At 45.6% G+C, this 20,743-nt stretch overlaps 1 protein-coding gene across 2 annotated transcripts in view; it reads left to right on the plus strand.

Moving 5' to 3' along the window:
- Positions 1–20,743, plus strand: part of AUTS2 (activator of transcription and developmental regulator AUTS2) — a 1,124,169-nt gene that overhangs the window by 1,078,354 nt on the left and 25,072 nt on the right. For both annotated transcript variants that reach the window (XM_030871940.2, XM_030871941.2), the window contains exons 7-8: positions 18,546–19,020; positions 20,314–20,567. In XM_030871940.2, coding sequence (XP_030727800.1) covers positions 18,546–19,020; positions 20,314–20,567 — 729 coding nt within the window. The remainder of the gene's footprint in view (positions 1–18,545; positions 19,021–20,313; positions 20,568–20,743) is intronic.

Genomic DNA, 20,743 nt, shown 5'->3' on the forward strand with positions numbered 1-20,743 from the left:
ACTTGAGGATACGGGGAGGGGGAAGGGTAAGCTGAGACAAAGTGAGAGAGTGGCATGGACATACATACACTACCAAACGTAAAATAGCTAGTGGGAAGCAGCCTCAGCACAGGGAGATCAGCTCAGTGCTTTGTGACCACCTAGAGGGGTGGGATAGGGAGAGTGGGAGGGAGGGAGACTCAAGAGGGAAGAGATATGGGGATATACGTATATGTATAACTGATTCACTTTGTTATAAAGCAGAAACTAACACACCATTGTAAAGCAGTTATACTCCAATAAAGATGTTAAAAAAAATACATAGTGCTCCAATAAATGTGGCATTTACCTTGAAAAGGGCTTGAAGTTGGCTTGTGGACGTGGATGTTGGAAGGATTACAGCCTGTGAGTTATCGTGAATTGGTGGCAGGAGGGCTGTCTGAAACCGGAGGGGAAGTCGTGGCACCAGGTGTGGATGGGTGGGACTCAGGGTACGTGGTGAGCTGAGGTCGCTGGTGGGGGTTTGAAGTTTGTATGTTCATTGTACTCCCGTGGACTCGGTTCAGCTGGGTGTGCCGTTTTCTGCATTCACCTAGGGTTTCTTGAAGACAGAATTGCACATAAGCAAACAGAACATTCACATTGGCACAAATTCACACTTTCAAAACAAGCATTAACAGCCGCCCCAGTTTCTTCATTCCGTTATTCACTCGATCAGTAAAACATCGTTTGCTTCTTAAAGTATTCCAGGCACTGGAAATATAAAGATGCAGAGGATAGAATACCTGCTCACTCTCAAGAAGCTCCTGGTCTTAAAGGCTAACTTATTTTTTACCAGGAGGAATGACAATAAATGTTAAAGAGACAGACTTGACTCATCCAGACATTTTCCAGAGTCTCCTCCAGCCAGGAGACTATTTTATAAGTCTGGGCCCTTGTTACCATTAGCAGGTTTCTCTAAAATCTGCAAGCTAGAGTTTGAATGGCTCTTACTTATCAGTTAGTGTCTGTTTAAGAGATAGTTTTTGTAGGATCGGCAGAGCAAAGACTTGGAATTGTGCCCATCCAGTTTTGGGTTTAAAAATAAAATTTCACTTCATATGTACATGTGTGTGATTTGTTGATGGCCTTAATTGAAAACAGACCAATGTGCCAATATAGTCACAGACCCTTGGAACTAGAAGGGTCACCTTCTCTTTGATTCTTTGATTCATTTGAGGAAGCCAAGGCTCTGAGAGGTGAAGTGATTCACTCAAAGTCGCTTGGTTAATTAGTGGCAAAGCCAGAACTTGAATCCAGTTAATTTTTGAACTATAGTATATCGCCTCTCAAAATTATGCCATAAGGGAGATAAAAGTTCTGTTCATTTAGGGAGAAATCTACACTGAACTTCCATTATTTCCACTTGTCCATCTATTTATTGAGTTTCACGAATCCAGTTACTATTCATGATAGGCTTCCCATTGTTTTGTTATTGTTCTTTATAAAATCTGGTACCACACAATCTCACCAAGGTGCATCTTCTCCAGACTCTGCGCTCTGTAATTACATGTCTTTGTTCGGGCAGACAGAAAATTGCGCTTCTTTGTACCTAAAAAAGATTTAAGCATTTGCCATGAATTGATCTGTGGTTTTGAGGGGGTAAACACCCCCCCCCCCCGCCGTTATGTTTGTGGAATTTGTGGTGCATTCCAGAGGATTAAGATGTCATTGCCTCTAGTCAAGACATGCTTTCTTTTCCAGTTGGTGGGTTTTATTTTGTTTATATCTGTTCCCCTCATCCCAGCCCCCATCGCTGACCATTTGGAAAATTGTATCTGAAGTACACCTTTGTGCCGGGTCCACAGTTTTAACTGGGGCCCTCATGACCCATTGGCTTTGGCTACTTTTACTGGGAGCAATAATCATTTCTAGTGTTCAGGAATTTGAAGCAAAGGATTCGGGTAACACCTCCAAAGATCAGGAAGAGATGGTTAAAAATGTGGGTGAATGATAATTTCCCCCTCCTCCTGTTTTTTGCAAGAGAAGAGATGAGTATACTTTGAGCCCTTAGTGTTTGCAAAGCGTTTTCAAATTGTTCTCACTTTTTGAAAGGCCCTGGGAGATTTTTTTCCCCCTCAGGGGATATTTGAATTTTAGACCCAATGCTTTTTTTTGAAAAATAAATTTATTTATTTTATTTTATTTTTTGTTTCTGGCTGCGTTGGGTCTTCGTTGCTGCGCGCGGGCTTTTCTCTGGTTCCGGCGAGTGGGGGCTGCTCTTCATTGCGGTTCGTGGGCTTCTCACTGTGGTGGCTTCTCTTGTTGCAGAGCACGGGCTCTAGGCACGCGGGCTTCAGTAGTTGTGGCTCGTGGGCTCTAGAGCGCAGGCTCAGTAGTTGTGGCTCCCAGGCTCTAGAGTGCAGGCTCAGTAGTTGTGGTGCACAGGCTTAGTTGCTCCGCGGCGATGCGGGATCTTCCAGGACCAGGGATGGAACCCGTGTCCCCTGCACTGGCAGGTGGATTCTCAACCACTGCATCACCAGGGTAGCCCTAGGCCCAATGCTTTGAAAACACCAAACTCTAACTGGAATCATTTGTCCTAAGTGTGATTGTTGGGAGAAAGTAGTTTATTGATCTGAGTAAGTCAGTATCTAAAGAAACATAACCAGTGTCAGTAATTAAAAATAGATCCTCCAGGGGTGAATGACGTGTGGCCATTTATCTGTGGCGAGGTGGACATGCTTCTCTGTGCAGTGGCCTCTGAAGCCACCGAGGCTACAGGCAAGCATATTCCCGATTTGGGGACGTTAGAGTAATACCCACTGTTTTGTCTTGCTCTTTCTACGCTGCCTTTAAGGTCAGGACTTCAGAATGGCCTTGAGTTCTGGTTTAGGATTGAAAACCTTCCTTGGCACCTTTAAATTCAGTTAGCCAGTATGCCTTCCGTGCACACGGGTGGGTGTAGCAAGCCGACTGTTAAGTCCAACGAGGCTGCAAGGTGCATGCCGTTGTTGAGACCCACGAGAGGGTGGGACAGTACATGAGCTGAAGAAGATGACATTGGAAGCAGCAACAAGAGCTCTAAGCCCCTGTCATTTAGGCTCTGAGGATCTCTGTGTCTTCGTTAGTTGAAGTGCCTGTGTCCCTCGTGGGAATCATCACTTGCTCTGCAGTCCTCACAGGGCTGACTTTCCCCCGTAGGAAAACCTTTTACCTCTCACGGAGTCAAGATCTCAGATTTAAGCGGTGCTTGTGGTCAGGTGAAGGAGCAGAGTTTATTCCAGAATCCCCCGTCTAACTGTTCTTAGGTGGACACACTATCCTGTCTTCCTATCTTTGGAGGGTGATCCTCCAACTTCCATTTCAGTGATGCATTTCCAAAGGAAAATTGTGATTTGACCATTAAATTTTCAATTTGTGAATCTTTCTTGCAGCTTTAAAAAAATTAACTCTTATCCTCGGCTTTATTGGAGAAGTCCCTATTTTGTAAATCTTTATTTCATGATCTCCCAGTTTGATTTATACCGTGTGTGGGTGTGTTTCCTAGTTGTATTTGGCAATCATAGAGATTTTTATTGTACCAGTCCAAAACCTGTCTCTCCCGCCTCAACCGCGTGTACTTTGGACTCTGTCATTGTTCAGGTACCATTCTTTCTAGCATTCATTGCTCCTTGGTGTTTCATTGCTATGTAATTTTTCTATTAGGTTTTTAGCAGTCTTCTTTGGCTAATTTTAAAAAAATGTTTTACTTTGTTTTTTTCATAATGAATGTATTAAGCTGATTGCACAGTTATTTGACTTTGTATCATGTTTCTGGATTTAAAGCCAGTATTCTGTTGAAAATTTAAATACTGTAGAAGGTGAAAAGTAAAAATCCTCTGACACTTCCCCATAACTGTCCCCCAGGCTAAAAACTGTTTATATTTTCTTGTTTATTTTTTCAGTACCCATAAAAGTAGACTTGTACTCACAAAGATTATAGACTACTTTATACTTATTTTTAAATTTTATTTTATTGACATATAGTTCATTTACAATGTTGTGTGTATATACACACACACACACACACACACACACACACATTCTTTTTCATATTCTTTTCCATTATGGTTTGTCACAGGATATTGACTATAGTTCCCTGTGCTCTACAGTCGGACCTTGTCTTGTATCCATCCTATACATGATAATTTGCATGTGCTAACCCCGAACTCCCCCAGTCCCCGCCGCCTTGGCAGCCACAAGTCTGTTTTCTGTGTCAGTGGGGTCTGTAGGCTACTTTAGATCCAGAATGTAGACCACAGGCAAATACCTGAAGAAGCTTTACCTACCTTTGATTATTAATATACATCGCTCCCCTTTAACATTATATGCTTTTGATTGCCCTGCTTTTGTGTTATGCAAAAAACTCCAAAACTATTAGAATCTTTTATGATTCAAAATAGAACATTAGTTTTATTATATATCGAAAATGGATCCTTAAGCTTCATAATGGCTTCCAGTTATTTTGCATTTGTTTGTGTTATATACTATTATTTTATTGCAGTATAATGTACAATTACGGAAATGACTCCAAAGAGACATGATTTTTCTGGCTTATTGTGTAATTGTTTATTTTTTCCCCTTTTGAATTGCATATATAAAGAAACTTGCTTAGATTTTGTAAATTGATTATTATGTGGCTAAAGAAATCAAATACTTTTTCAGGTGCTCACTCTCTGGAAGGCATTGTGTTTAGGATTGAATAAATGGAAAGATTTTGAGATCCCTCATCCTCTTCTCAGAAAACTAGTTGTATTAAAATACCAATAACAAAATGTAGCAAATGCCTGGTAAGTCCCACAGCCATTAAACGTCTAGAATAGAAGTTCATCAGGGGGCTTGGGTGGTTGCCGGGGGCTGTGGTGACTGCAGAAGGGTTAGTGAGCCGGTGTGACTGCAACAGGACTTTGGCAGGTGGCATTCAGAAACACTGTCGTGTGTGAGAATGGAGAGAGCAGAGCATGAAGCTTTTGGATGGTGGGTGGCCAGGAGCAGATGGAAAGTGCAGCAGGGGCCATGGTGAGGGGTGGGAGTCTATTCTAGGTAAGATGCGAAGCCACTGGAGAGTTGATTTTATTTTTTAATTGAAGTATAGTTGATTTATAAGGTATTAATTTCTGCTGTACAGCAAAGCCATTCAGTTACACGTATATATACATTTTTTATATTCTTTTCCATTATGATTTATCATAGGATATTGAATATATCAATAGTTCCCTGTGCTATACAGTAGGACCTTGTTGTTTTATATACAGAATGGTCTGTATATAAAAGCTTCCATCTGCTACCCCCAACCTCCCACTCCATCCCTCCCCCACCCCCTCCCCCTTGTTCTTTGTGTCCGTGAGTCTGTTTCTGTTTTGTAGATAGGTTCATTTGTGTCATATTTTAAATTCCACATAGAAGTGATATCATATGGTATTTGTCTTTCTCTGTCAGACTTACTTCACTTACTATGATAATCTCTACTTGCATTCATGTTGCTGCAAATGGCATTATTTCATCCTTTTTTATGGCTGAGCAGTATTCCATTGTATATATGTACCACGTTTTCTTCATTCATCTGTCAATGGACATTTAGGTTGTTTCCATGTCTTGGCTATTGTGCATAGTGCTGCTATGGACATAGTGGGGCATGTATCTTTTTGCATTAGAGTTTTGTCTGGATATATGCCCAGGAGTGGCTAGATCATATGGTAATTGTACTTTCAGTTTTGTGAGGAACCTCCATATTCCATAGTGGCTGCAGAGAGTTTTAAACAGGGGATTGACAGCATGATCTGATTTATATTTTAAAAGCTCACTCAGGCCACTGAGGAACAACAGGTTCTGTAACCGTTGTTTTCTTTGTGTTAAATGGAGTTATATAAGCAGTATTCACACCCAGCCACTGATTACTGTTAAGGGGGAATGAAAACAGGTTGATCTGTGGTTCTGGGCTTCAATGATGGGGACGGAGGATCCAGAGTTGGAGTGGGAGGGGATGGGCTTGATTTTAGCCCTGTCGAGCTGGGGATGGGGATGTAGGACAGCCAGGCAGACATGGATGGTCCTCTAGCAGTTGAAGAAGAAACAAACGGATGCCATATTACCTTCTGTTTTGAAAACATCTCTGAACATAAAGTTCAGGGATTTGCGGATGGGTTTAAGTCATTGTGACAGTACATGCCCAAGTCTTAACTTGGTTGTCTGAGAGCACTTGGAGGCACTAGTGTTCTGGTGACTTACTCCAGCTCCATCTCCATCCAAGGACAGTTATAATTTCATGCGCTTTATTTCTAGAGGGTGATTTTAAGCATTTCAGATTGGAAGGGTAACTCAAGCAGAAAGGCAGTTTCGGAGCCCAGAGTGCTAACCTTACACCACGGAACCTAGTGGGGTTCCAGTTTCTAATAGGCTGATGTCATCCCCGTCTTCACGGCGGCTTTCCCAAACCTTATGGACACGTAGCTTCAGATTTTATACTTGACCATATTTCCTTTTTCTGTGCTAAACTGAGGATAGTGAAGTAATGACAAGTGGTGAAATAATGGCAAATGAAAATATGGCAAGAGTTTTTTTTTTCCTACCAAGTATTCATTACTTGGATCATTTTATAGAAAGTCAATTTAAGGATTGGTTAACTTATCCTTTGAAAAAGATAAAATATTTCAAATATAGGGAACAGCACAACACTCCCCCTCACTCCGTTTTTCAAAATCTCTTTCAGCTTCACAAAATCACAGCTGGGAATAAGCAGATTTACTTCTTTTGCTCCTAAGGAAAGTTATATCTATAGTCATCTGGGGTAGGGATTCTTAGTTTATAACTCTTTCAGATGTGGCATTGATTACAATTTGTGCAAATCAAGGAGATAGTGTTTATTAATCTACAGGTGAAATGTTTTAGAAGATCGGGCTCTGGGAAGGTCAAGGAAAATAAAGAAATGATGTTCTCCCAAGGAGTGTGCTACCAATACCTTATTTGGGAGCTCATGGGATCTCAGAAGTCATCTAGTCCAGGCCCCTTCCCATTCCATGACTAACTCCTCAAAACTCTTGTCATGGTCATTCAGTGTCCTCTTGGACACTTCCGGTGAAGAGCAAACTAGAACATTAGCTTGTTTCCCTGTATGGCAGCCCAGGCTGTTTTGGGTTGAAACCTTCTTCTACAGTTATGTTTATGTCCTTTGGTCCTGGTTCTGCCGTACCATTCACAGTAGACCTACTTCCTCTTCTTTGTGACAACCATCAGGTCCTTCAAGGCAGCTCATGGGCGTGCTTTGGGCCAAGACTCTCTAATTCCCTGTTCTACACAGTGAGGGATCCAGGGAACGTGCATGGAGCCAGGATGGGAAGCAAATGAGAGCTCACTGCTGCTGGTCTTCGTGACTATGTTCCATATTGGAGGTGCCTCCTGATTTGGTGGATGATACAGCCACCACCCACCATCCCACCCGAGGAAGAGTGGAGACAGTCACTTCCAAGCGTGGGTCTTGGGAGATGGAGACACGGAAGAATTGGCAGCCTCATGAATGGCACCCCTCAGCTATGGGGCTTCCCGAGGCTCTTGAACGCTCCCAGCAGTGCTACAGAGCAGTGCTTTGCAGACTTGAACGTGCACACGGATGGGGGCTGTGAAGTTAACTTCCTAACAAGACCCTGGGTGATGCTAGTACTGCCGGTCTGTGGACCACACTTGGAATAGCGAGGTTGTGGGACACATCAGAATCATAGTATAAAACGGAGGACAGTTTGGGATCAGAAAGGCCAGAATTGACTTAGAGAAGCTGTCAGAGTCCTCTTTTCTCTGCTCCTCCTCCTTTAACTAAAGAATCAAAGGCTCCATGATATCAGAAAAATCGAAGCCGTCACGGATTCATGGTAGCGGCCTCTGTGGTGCTCACACATAAGCTAGTCAGACCGATTGCAGGCTGCGCGGCACCCAGGCCCCATGGGTCACAGCGGGTTGTTTGAACAGACTCGGAAGGAGTTTTGTGCTCCGTCCTCAGTACAGACAGGCATGTCTGGATGCTGGCAGCGCGTTCATTGCCGAAAGATGCGAGACATTGTCCGGGGCAAAGCCCACTTCTCAAGGGCGACCTTTGAGATCAGGACAAGAGTGGTTCTTGGAGTTTTCCAACCACTCTCTGGGGAAACACTGTTTTTAGGATTTTTGGTGATGCTCTACTAGTCACCAAGTGACAGCTGTGTGAACTGGTAGAAAAATGACTGAGGTCGCTGATGTCCCTCCTGGGTACTAACCACCCCCGCCCCCACCCCGAACCCTCCGCAGCGCTCTCGGCACAGGGAGGGGCACGGCAGAGGGGTCCACGTGCTTTGGTGTCTGTGATTCTTCCTTCCCTCCACAACAGAAAGACTGAGTTGCCAATGTGAGAAATGACAAAAGAGCTGCCTCACTCCTTCCTACTAGAGTAGCTTGAGACGTTCCTTTTGACGCCCTGACGCTGACAGGAGGGTAACTTTGAGGAAATCCATACAGGGCTGTCTTGTAATACAGGTGACTCCCTTATTTGAGAGGGATGAAGTGTGCGTGTTCTCGCAGGCTCTGCAGCAGTGGTGACCAGAACCTAGGGCAACCTTACCTCGGCTGGCACACCGCACACCACAGCCCTGCATGCAGAGGGTTAGGAAGAAACCTGGGGGTGGTGAGGATCTGTGTAGAGGGCCAGGGAGCCAAGGGAAAGCCTGGGATAGACTAGATGGAAATTCCTACCTGCCAACATCGCGGACCCCACCCAGCCTCTTTACTAAACGGTCTCAGCGATTGTCTAATCTGTGCCTGAAATCAGATGACACACAATCAGAGCGGACAAAGCAGGAGGGTAGCGTGACCGATCGTGTTTCAGTAGGTCTTTGGTGCTGGCGGCTTTTACCTTTGTCTTTGAGAAAACAATCTCTGGTAAAGTACAGAGTGTTGAAAATAGGGTTTAACCTAGAGCCAGTCACTTGCCAACTTTAATGGGTGCACTAAGCTTTTCAAGGGTGAACGTTATTAGCTAGATGCCTCATTCCATAGCCCCCCAAAATATCATATAAGTATTGATACAACGGACATGCACAGATCCCAGAAAACTTGCTTATTCCATTAAGAGACGAAATGGCAAGGACACATTACACCAAAGAATTGCTTGCTTCAGAAGGTGACCAAGGGCAGGGGACCCTCACAATTATTGCCCCTTCTGGCTGCAGACGTGAAGCCCTGAGCTGATGATACTCGAAGTTAGCAGTGGACAGCAGTACAGCGAGGAAGGCAGCAGATCTATAAATAGGTCTGTGAGCCTCTGTGAGTTTGACAGCTTTTGAGTCCTCGTTTGTACTTAGTAACGAAAATACAGGAAGGAGGGCTGCCTTTAGAAAGATGACATTCTTTTTTTCTCCCCCATATCCTCACTTGATTGTTCTTAATGTGAAAGGCAGGATGATTAGATACTAGGAGGACTTTTTTTTTTTAACCAGACATCTAAAGGTATAATTCACTGTCAGCGCCTTGACCCCACCTCTTGGAAAATTTCCAAAATAAGCAAAGGGTCTGTCTTGTTGTCTCCGAGTGTAAGGAATGTGTCCTGCGGCTCTTACTGCAGCATCGGCCTTGCTCAGGAGCGAACATGTTTGGTTGAAAATCCTTTTAGAACCTTTCCTTGTTGGGACCCCTGTACTGACGTACAGACACAGAAGCATCAGGTCAGGTGTTGAGTGCACCCTGGGTTTAAGAGTCGTCGTGCTTGGGGTGAGCACACGCAGGGTCCACAGCGTCACGTGGGCACCTGGTCAACAGACGAGGCTGACGAGCACAGGCGGGGAAGCTGAGACCCACGGCAGGGGGTGGGGGCAGAGGCAGAGAGGCGCTGGCGAGGGAAACCAGGCGGGAGGTGATCTTGGCCGGAGAGACCTGCTGGTGAACATTGAGGCTGGCGGGAGGACGCAAGCAAAGATAATGGGAGTGTGCCTTTGAGGCCAAAACACGAAAGCCTGGGCTTTCTCCGAAACTGGCGTTTGGAGTTTTTGCAGTGTTCTGGGAAGTGATTGGAGATTTCAGCCTTCATACCTGGTTAGGTCTCTACATAGCCCAGAACACAGTTCACTTGATGTGAGCCTAAGACTGATCCTTGGAGCCAGTGCAGCAGGACGTGTTACAGATAAAGTGCTTTACTGTGGATAACTCAGCTTCTCTGTGAACCTTGCAAATAACAAACGCTGAAGTTGAAGGCCACAGGTTTCCAGACTACTGGTTCATGTGTTTTTCCTCTCTGTTCTGCGTCCTCAAGCACCAGCTCCTGGAAGGCAGGGGCTGTTTCTCATTAATGTTTGTATCCTCAGGACCTAGCACAGTGCTGGGCATATGAAGTGATTCGTTTTGCCTTGTATGAAATGAAAACATGAGGCGAATTGTATACGACCTTGACATTCCTGGGTTTTTTTTTTTAAGACTTGAATGCCCCCATCTCCACCCCCAATAGATCACAGCCTCTTTCTCTCGTCCTGATTTTGGTCCTTCATCAACATGGTCCTTCATTGTTCCTATGTGCCAGAGGCTACAAAGGAAATAAAATGTTTGCAAGCCCAGGTTGACCTGTAAGGGTGCCTTGTGCTGTAGGCGGAAGCCATCCCTGTGGGCTCTAGTCTGAACAGCCAAGGTGGATACTCCCCCGGAAGGCAGTCTTCGGTCGTAAAGCATCAGGAACGTGGACATCCTCTTCAGGATGGACGCCTGTTGGTGTGAGGGTTACTAGGAATAAACTTGAATCAGATCTAAGTACGCTCAACTGCAGTCTGTTGACTCTTCTTTAACCCCTGTCAGATTAACCCCTGTCCTAGATTAATCTGGTGAACTCAATGCTGTCCAAACTAGCCTGTCTAAGAACAGCAGCCTCTAATCTGTCGGGCTCCAGGCAGCTTTCCCCGTGGGCCGCTGGTGTTTGGGCAGATGCAATGGCTATTCTCTCCTATTTAGGATTCTGCTCTTACTAGGAACCCTGGAGGCCCTCAGAGGTTTGCGATGCAGACTTCCGCCCAGAGCTTAGCCTCCCAGATGGTAATTAATGTTTACACAAAATGACAAGCCCAAAATGGAATCTCTTTGAGCCCCGCCAAGCACCCATCATTCCCCTGATTGCCCACTCTTGCAGTGTTTGAAAATTAATTTGCCTTGAACAAACAGTGGGCTTTCCTCAATTTATTTGTACAGTTTCAGTGACCGCGAAGGAAGAGCTGCAAGACTGAATGTCATCCCTCCATTCGTTCAATTCATTCGTAATTGAATCTGCTGATGGAACGAACTGGTCTCTGTTTAATGATTTGAAGAAAAGAGGGAGAAGAGGAAAATAAAGAGAAGTGTAGGTTAGAGAAGGTAGATAGTTTTCGGTCAAACACCATTGGTGTGTAGAGTTTTAGAGATGGCACCTAAAACACGGGGAGAGTTCAGAGTATTGGCGAATGAATTCAACAGTGTGGTTTTCATTTTAGTAAGTATATACAAAACATGCAGCCTTTGCTGAAAAGGAGATTTTGTCTGAGGTCACAGAATAGACAACAGAAAGTGTGTTTAAGGAATGGGTATTGCTGGTAGCTTGAAATAATTGCGTGTAGATTCATAGAAATCTGATGCTTCCCTATATTTCTGGGCTGTTTGGTGTTGAACATTCCAAGATTTATTGATGTTCCCATTTTTCGATTTAAAATTTGGGTTCTTTTTCTTATTTGGCTACAGTCTTCATTCTTTCTGTGTGGTGAGATTTCTGTGCTCTTCCATGGGGACAAATAAGTAGAAAAGCTAGCTAGAAGATAGAATAATGTAAAAATAGGACCTGCCCAAACATTCAGATACAGATGGATGGATGGATGGATGGATAGATACATTGCCTAATGACCAGTGCCCCACAAGGTTTTCGTGATGCCTTTCAGGCTCGTTCATATTTGCTACAATAATGACCTTATAGTGGGTAGACCCTCTTAGGGCTTTCTAATCGAGTGTAAAGACCAGAAGCACTGAAACGTGCCTTGGGAGAGTTTGTCCTCCCCGCCCCCCCCCCCCCCCCCCGCCCCGTTCCTTCTCTGTCATCAACGTTCACCATTTCCTTTCTGTTCAAGTACACCAGTTAGAACCAGTTAGAAACACTGAGGAGTTGATGAAAGGCTAATGCATACCATATCCTATCCTCATTTCTGAGAGAAAAATACTTATCTGTCCTCTGGGTGAAGAGCTTTTCTAAAAACTCCATCCAGTAGGTAAGGCAGTTTCAAGAGACTTAAACAGTCACTTTCCTGGTTGACTTTTTTAGATGGTAGAGATGTATTGTCCATGACGGAACTCTTTAAAAATATAATCCCTTTCTTTTCTTTTATAATAATAATACATATTCACTATAGAAAATTTGGAAAGTTTAAAAAAGCACAAATTTAAAAAATTGAATCAATGGTTATTTCTGGCTGATGGGATCACAGTTACCATTTTTTCCCCTTGCTATCAGTTTATTTTTCTTGTTTCTTAAAGGTAACAGTTAACATTTTGATGCATATCTTTCTAACCTCTTTTTGTACATATATGTATGCATTTATATAGATAATTTTAAGTATTGAAACCATATTGGTAATAGTGCACTTTATTTTACTGAATAGTAATTTTGTCGTGAAATATTTTCCATGAAATTAAATCTTTCTACAGTAGTTTTGGGAACACTGATCACTTACTTATTTTGTGCTATACATTGTAGAAAGCACTTAACATGACTTTTTAGTTTCCACAACAACCCTTTCCGATAGTTATTGCATTTTTGCAGTAAGTTATTGGACTTCTAGAAACAGAGCAGTCCATCACAGGGACATAATGCATCTAATCTCAATCCCACCACACCCAGCGCCCTCTTTGTGTAATGTAAGAACTATTTTATAGCACACTTTTTTTTTTTTTTTGGCTGCATTGGGTCTTCGTTGCTGCACGCATCCTTCTCTAGCTGTGCTGAGTGAGGGCTACTCTTCGTTGGGGTGCGCAGGCTTCTCATTGCAGTGACTTCTCTTGTTGCGGAGCACGGGCTCCAGTAGTTGTGGCCCACAGGCTCAGTAGTTGTGGCACACCGGTTTAGTTGCTCTGCAGCATGTGGGATCTTCCCAGACCAGGGATTGAACCGTGTCCCCTGCATTGGCAGGTGGATTCCCAACCACTGCGCCACCAGGGAAGTCCCTATAGCACACTCTTATTTTTTAATTTCTGGAGTGAAATGTATGGTTAATATGCTTATCTGCACACATAATTTTTAAATGTATGTAAAGCCTTTAATGAAATGTAAAGGAGAAACAAATAGAAGGTAGTTTATAGTAACATAATATGTTTTAAGTACGTAGATGCCTGTTTGCATTAGAAGACAACGAAAGGTCAGATGCTTGAATCTGTACCTAAAAGCACGGCTGTCGTGGTAATTCACGTACCAGGATCAGCCTTATTACCATTGATGTCATGATTTTCCCAAGTGATGAACAACTCAACAACAAGACATAACACAGCAGACGCAACAACATACAACAGTTGCATTCTTAGAAGACCCAGTGTGTATTAAAGCCATGTGGAAAATTATTTTGTCTTTCTTTGCAAAAACAGGTTCTAGGTTTTCCAGCTGCACAAATGTTAAGTGGGACTTTAGAAAGTGAACCAAGATACTGTGTGTGGTTTACCTTCATATCATGGTCCATCTAATCTCCCTGAGAGCCCCTAAATACCCTCCAGTCATTGTGACAGCCAGACATACTCCAACAGACTTTGAAAACTCCCCCAAGGGGTGGTCTCCTTTAAGAGCTACCTCTTCCATGGCTTAACCTTTAACTTCTCTCTCTTTCTCTCCCCTCCCCCTCCCTCCTCTCCTCCCCACTCCCCCGCCCTGCCCCATTTGTTTATTTATTTATTTATTTACTTTATATTTATTTTTTGAATCATAAAACACCCTAGAACATAGATTCTCAAAGCATTTGGGGAGGTATGTTTCTGAAAGTTTATAGGCCCTATAATTTTCTTGTTAGGTTCGTTCCCAGGTGTTACATGATCTTGGTTATTGTAAAGCGTATTCCTTTTTTATTTTATTTTCTCTTCACTATCGCTGGTGTGTAGGAAAGCAACTGATGTTTGTGGCTTTTATCTGGGTACCTTACTGAGCTCCCTTATTAGTTCTTATATTTTTTCAGCTGGTTGTCTATGTTTTCCAGAGAGATAATTATATTTTTTGTAAATAATAGTTTTGCCTCTTCCTTTGGTTGTAGGTTTGCTGTTGGGCTTCAATTTAAATGACAGGAATCGTTTGCCTCCTATAGGTTTAGTCCACATTGTCTAGAACACGAAATGCACCTGGTACCTTGTTTTGGTTGAGGGGGTGTTGATAGGGAGTCATTTTTCAGTTTACTTTTATGATCGGCTTTGTTTGTTTCTTTAAGTCAGTTTTAGTCATTTATATTTTTCATAAAATCCATTTTAAACGTTATTAGTATAAACGTGTGCCTTCTGTTTTCTTATTTCATATAAAATATACTCTCCGTGCCTATTAGTCACTCCACTATTCAAATTCCCAGTTTTGTTTGCTTTGCTTTTTTTTTCCCCTTGTTCAGACTGTTTTTAAACATAAGACCAGTTTTAAAATTTTTCATAGGTAACATGATCACAGGATTCAAAAGTTTAAGTATGCATGTATGTAGACGGTAAAATACCTCCCTCTCCCCCAGTTCTCTGTCTCTCCAGTTCTCACTCCTCCTCAAGCCCCCAAACAGGTAACTCACTGCTGTTGGTTTCTTGGGTATTCTTCCAGAGCTGCTTTATATTTAAGTAAAAATTAATACATTTTCTTCCTTTTTTTTTTTTTTTTTTTTGCGGTACGCGGGCCTCTCACTGTTGTGGCCTCCCCCGTTGCGGAGCACAGGCTCCGGATGCGCAGGCCCAGCGGCCATGGCTCACCGGCCCAGCTGCTCCGCGGCATGTGGGATCTTCCCGGACCGGGGCACGAACCCATGTCCCCTGCATCAGCAGGCGGACTCTCAACCACTGTGCCACCAGGGAAGCCCCCTTCTTCCATTTTTTATAAAAGCTAGCATATGCTCTACATTGTACATATAGAGCTCCTCAGTCTTTTCCACTGCATGGATGTACCAAATCCATTTGTAACCAGAACCCTAATGATTACATTTGAGTTGTTTCCAAACGGGCGATTCAAATCGTGATGTTGTTCCACTGTGTTTATAGACCAAATTCTTACTCATCAGGTCAAGGGAACTCCATTAGTTTTTTGGCTAAATGTTGCCACATTGCCCTCCACGGAGGTTATAGGGTTTATATTCAACTAGTAAAGTAAAAGAGAGTCCATTTTCCCCAGGGAACTTGTATCCAATTTGAAGTAAAATCAAGCACATTTTTCCTAGTCTACCCTTACGATTTTTTTTTTAAGTATTGTGTTTGAGTCAAGTTTCTTGAGATATAATTTACATGCAGTGCATTCAGCCTTTTTACTGTATAGTGTAATTCAGATTTGCATATCTTTTATTTATAAGCATGATGTTATTTTTATAAACACAAAAGAGAAATTTTAAAACCCCAAAATGTAATGAAAAAAGCTTCTAAATAAGACTAGTCACTTTGCACGTTCTTATTTCTTTCGCCTCAGCACATTTCATCTTTTGGCAAATTCAGAGCACACTGAGCAATACAAAAAAAAATTTTTTTTTTTTAATGTGTTCTTGCCAATTTTGGAGAAGCTCAGTAAGACAAGTGGACTGTCAGGACGGAAGAGCTTAACTGGGAAGACGCATTTATTGAATAATTGAAAGGAAAAGGAAATGCATTGCCGATTAGCCACAAAAATGCATGATGCCTAGTCTGTGCCTCACGAGACCCGTGCAAATGGGGGATCGTAAAACTGTTTCAGCCCCAAAGTTCTTACCAGCCTTCCAACCTGTCGGCTGCCTTGGTCAATAGGTTGGGGCACCAAGTGTTGATGGATTGACGATAGCTTTCAGATTGAGCTGAAAGGCCATGTTCCAGCGACAGTTTGTAGCTTTCCTAACCCTTTGCACTGTCTGTACTTAAATATTTTAACTGAATCCTGGACTTATCATTACCTGTTTCGTGTTAGGGGGCAGCATTGTGTAAATCATAGAAAAGTCACTTAGTGGTGGCAGAGTTAGCACTAGAACTCTGCTGTCTGGTTTATTCAACAGCAAGCAAGTTCCTTAACTTCTCTGGGCTTATTCCCCATCTAGTCGAAGAGGGTTGGATAACGTGCTTGCTAGCTACTCACAGAATGGTCTAAGCATCAGCATCACCTGGGAAATTCTCAGAATGGTAGACTCTGGAGCCCTGCTCACCCCCAAAGCTGCTGAATCCGAACCTGCATTTGAACCTGATCTTCGGGGCTTTCATATGCACGTTAGAGTTTGAGAAGTGCTGGGATGGTCTCCCAGATTCTGGTCTTCTTGCAAAATTCTGTGATTCTCGGTTTCCCAAGCCAGTGGTTCCCTACAAATTTGTAGGGTTCGCTAGAGAGGTTTCAGTCTTGCCGGTGTACCTTGTTGATCGTCAGGGATGGCAACACCGCCACAGTCTCAGCACCACTCCTCTGACTCTAGCTGGGTTTGGGTTGGTCCTGAGATGGTGGGACAGCAGAGGAAACATAAGCGCCAACTCTGCCTTTATGGAGCCTTGGGAAGCGAGCCCAAGCCTGTACTGTGCCTTCTTTTTTTGTGCTGTTAGAATTTCCGGGGTGTTAGTGCTTTCTGCCCCAGACCTAACCAACCAGCCTGCATTGTGTGAAGCCTGTGGTTTTCAGTGAGCTCGTATAATTGCTTGCTGTGGAAAATCTTGTGAAAATGGTAGAAAAAAATGAAAAAGGAGCAGAGCCAGGATCCCTAGAGCTGGGTGTCTGCAGATAAAGGGTCTTCCTTTGTGTTGCAGGAGGAGTTCTTGTGGCTGAAGGGGGTCTGTGTCCACATCAGGAATCTTGTTCTCTCTCAGCCCTCAGGTTTTGGAAATTCATAAAGTGTCAGCTTATCATAAGCAAAGATCTTCCTAGCAAGGTTCTGAAGACAGCACTGGAGAGAAATGTGTGTGAGTAGGATGTCAGAAGTCTAGAGCTGCTTTTCACCAGATGCATCAGATGCTCTATCCTTTCGTACCTGAGCCATGTGAAGAGGGGGCTTTCTCGGCATCCTGTGTGTGTAATTGTTCCACACTGTCTGTGGGACTTAAGGATAGCCGAGTTCATATTAGCTAAAAACGTGGTTTGCTTATAAGCCCACCATTTGTTTCTGCTTTTGTGCATATTACAGGTTTGATCTGTTTTACCAAAAGAACACGAAAATAATGGATTGCTTTGATGCAAATTCCAGGGAAGAAACAATGACGTGTGTAGACGCAAGAGGACATCGACAGAAATTAATAGGACCAGTGAGAATACCATGTATTCTTCATACTTGATAACAGTGAGATTAGAAGAGAAAGTTCATGCCCAAAGTAGTTCATTTAGTAATACCCTGAAACACCACCCTCATTTCAGAGAATATTGTGATCTATTCTCTTCCAGTTTCTAAGCTGTGTAATAACAAAAGGATGGATTTTTTTTTAAGCGCAAAAATGCAGGAAAGGTAATTTTTTCCCTGCGACGTATACAAAAGTCCTTACTCATGAGTCGGTCCACCTCTTTGTGTTTAATGCCATATTTGTCTTTCATTATTCTGTTAGAGGATTGTATGGAGTTTGACTTACGGGGTTATCAGGTAACCCCTATACTAGATGTGGCATGGATCTTTTGACCTTTGGAGGGAAGCGTATCTTTTAAATTCATATAGGAGCATCTGTTGTCTACATTTCATTAGTGACTGTAGAATTTGACTTACATTTCACATCCAGGCTTGGTCCCAAGTCCAGCATCCCACCCCTTGTCCTCACTTGGCTAAGGACTCCTCCAGTGGTCCAGAGGGAATTCTTTAAGAACTCAAGCATGTGTAGTTGACAGTAAATTGGTCTAAATTCACGTTTGCACCTTCAATCTCAAACCCTGGGATCATCCGTAAGAGGAGAAAGCCTCAGCAGTAGGGGCCTGACGTTTGACCGGAAGTTTAGCCCTTGCTAAACAGAAAATCATTTCTCCAAATGTCACGCGGGCTCCATCAGTCAGAATGGAAAGGGGGAAGGAGGCCAGGCCGATAAGAGACATCTGTGGGGCTGAATAACTTTTGCTTCGTGTGCTACTGCAAACACTTCTCCTCTGTGTAGTCAAGAAGTATGTTTGTTTTAAAAGGAGAATCAACTTGTGGGCTCTTGTTTCTGAATTTTGCCGCACAAAAGGCTTTGTCAAGGTTAAGGGAAACATTCGTTTTCAGAGTCTGGTGGCTTCAGCCGCTTCCTGGAAGGCAGCCTTCTCTGCCTGGTGGGCCTTTCTCCCCCAGGGACACGGCCGCTCCCAGCGGTAAAGACAGGACAGCACCGAGGACGGCCCAGTGGGCACAGATGAGCCGGGCCCGGCATTGGCTTCCACTCACGCACCTGCCTGTGCTTTTCTCTCTGCTCGCCCCGCACAGATCCGGAGCTCGGTGTCGGCGCGCTACCCCAACACGACGGCCGCGATGCGGGGCCCATTGTCCCCAAGATTTCGGGTCTAGAGAGGAGCCAGGAGAAGAGCCAGGACTGCGGCAAAGAGCCCATCTTTGAGCCCGTGGTGCTGAAGGACCCCCGCCCTCAGGTCCCGCCGCCCCAGCCCCAGGCGGAGCCCCCGCCCCGAGCGCCTTCTCCGGACCCCGCCTCGGGGCCGCGCGCCGAGCCCCCGCCGCCGCCCCCCCCGCGCCCCGGCGCCCAGCCTCCGCCCGCGCCCCCGGAGGCCCCGCCGCAGCCCGCGCCGCCTCCGCCGCCGCCGGCGCCCCGGCCGCCCCGGCCGCAGTCCCCAGGGCCGCTGCCGCCCCAGGCCCTCCCGCCCGCGCCGGCCCACCCCTCCGCCCAGAGCCTCCCCCAGCCGCTGTCCGCCTACAACAGCAGCAGCCTGAGCCTCAACAGCCTCAGGTGAGCCGCCGGCCCGGCTTTGGTCATCTTCTGATGGACGGGCAGCTGGCGGTGGGAGCGGGGCCCGCGGGGACTGCGGTGTCCTGTTGGAAGCTTGATCGCAGTGTTCTCAGCGAGGCGGGGACGCAAGACAGGGACGGGGCCTGAGGGGCCGGTGGGACAGGGTGTCTTGGGAGCAGGACGGGATGCGTTGGGTGGAGCATGGGTGGTGAGGACGTTGTCAAGAGCTAAATATCTACGGAGGCTCCTGAGAGAGTGAAGGCAGGAAGGGGAAGAAGGTTCAAGGAAGGGAGAGTTGAGTTGAGGGCTCTGTGGCCGGGAGCCCCGCCGGTTCCCCGGTCAGAGGCAGGGAACGGAAAGCCAGGGAGATGGTGCAATGTTGAGAATCTTAAAAGGAAAGCTCTTTGCCACCACAACCCCCCCCCCATCACATCTCCCTGCAACTCCAGGGGCGGGAAGATGGGGACCAAGGAGCAATCTGGTTTGAGGAATTTCCACTGTGATTTCCTTCCTCCGGGTGGGTCACAGAGGTAGAGAAGAAACACGCCAGGTTTAGGGAGAGAGAGGTGTTCCTCCCTGGAGATCCAGGCACTCTTCCGTCTTGTCTTTGCCAGAGTACAAAGGAAAGTTTACAAAGCAGCACAAGGAAACCCGCAAAGAAAAGGGGAACAGGGACCCAGGGCGCAGGCCTCAGTGTTGCCCACCCCGGCTGGTCCCGGGGGTTGTCATTCTAAGCCCCCGCGCTTGGTGACTTTGGTAGTGTTTTCCTTGTGACTGTGACGGGTGACCGTGGCGGTCAAGAGCCTTGCTCTCTCCTATCTGCAACAGGGGAAGGAAGCTGCCTTGGCAGGGGCCAGGCCCATCTTCTGCCCTGAGGCCACGTCTGTGGCCTCCAGACCACGGGGGTGACGGGGCACCTGACCCCCTGGCTCCCCCTTCCCTGTGCTTCTTCACAGAAGAGGGAGCAGCTCACCGCGCTTACTGCTTTCCACTGACGTTGCCCTGTCGCAAGTGTGGCTGGTGCAGGATGGGAGGGGGCAGCTGTCTGGACGTGGCAGCGGCTTGGGGCAGCAGCTCCTATTCTGCTGTGTCCGCAGTCGTGGGGGCAGTTTAGAGGAGCTGCGATCTCAGCACAGGCTCTGCGCGCACAGGGGAGGGTCTGGGAAGAGGAAGGAGCAAGAGAAAAGGTGTTGAATGGCTTTGGGCAGGGACCTAGGGGTTTTTTTAAGAAAATGAATGGCTTACCTCTTTTGTTTTTCATTTCTTTCCTTTTTTTTTTTGGTATTCCAACAGCAGTAGCAGGAGCAGCACCCCAGCGAAGACTCAGCCCGGCCCCCCCCACGCCTCCCACCACCCCTCGGCCTCCCCATTCCCCCTGTCACTGCCCAACCACAGCCCCCTGCACAGCTTCACGCCCACCCTCCAGCCCCCCGCACACTCACATCACCCCAATATGTTTGCCCCTCCCACTGCCTTGCCTCCTCCACCACCTCTGACATCAGGGAGTCTGCAGGTGCCCGGACACCCGGCCGGGGGCACTTACTCAGGTAGGATGGACGAGCTGGCCTGGCTTCTTCGTGCTCCCACTGTCCCCTCCAGAGGGCCTCGCCTGCTGTCTGTGTTGTCCCTGACGGCTAGGTGTTATCCACTCACGATTTTCTGCTTCACTGTATGTCTTCTTGTAATCTTCCTCCAGCCCTCTGTAGGCTGAGATTCAGCAAAA

Source organism: Globicephala melas, chromosome 15, assembly GCF_963455315.2.
Source record: "Globicephala melas chromosome 15, mGloMel1.2, whole genome shotgun sequence".
Lineage (NCBI taxonomy): Eukaryota > Metazoa > Chordata > Mammalia > Artiodactyla > Delphinidae > Globicephala > Globicephala melas.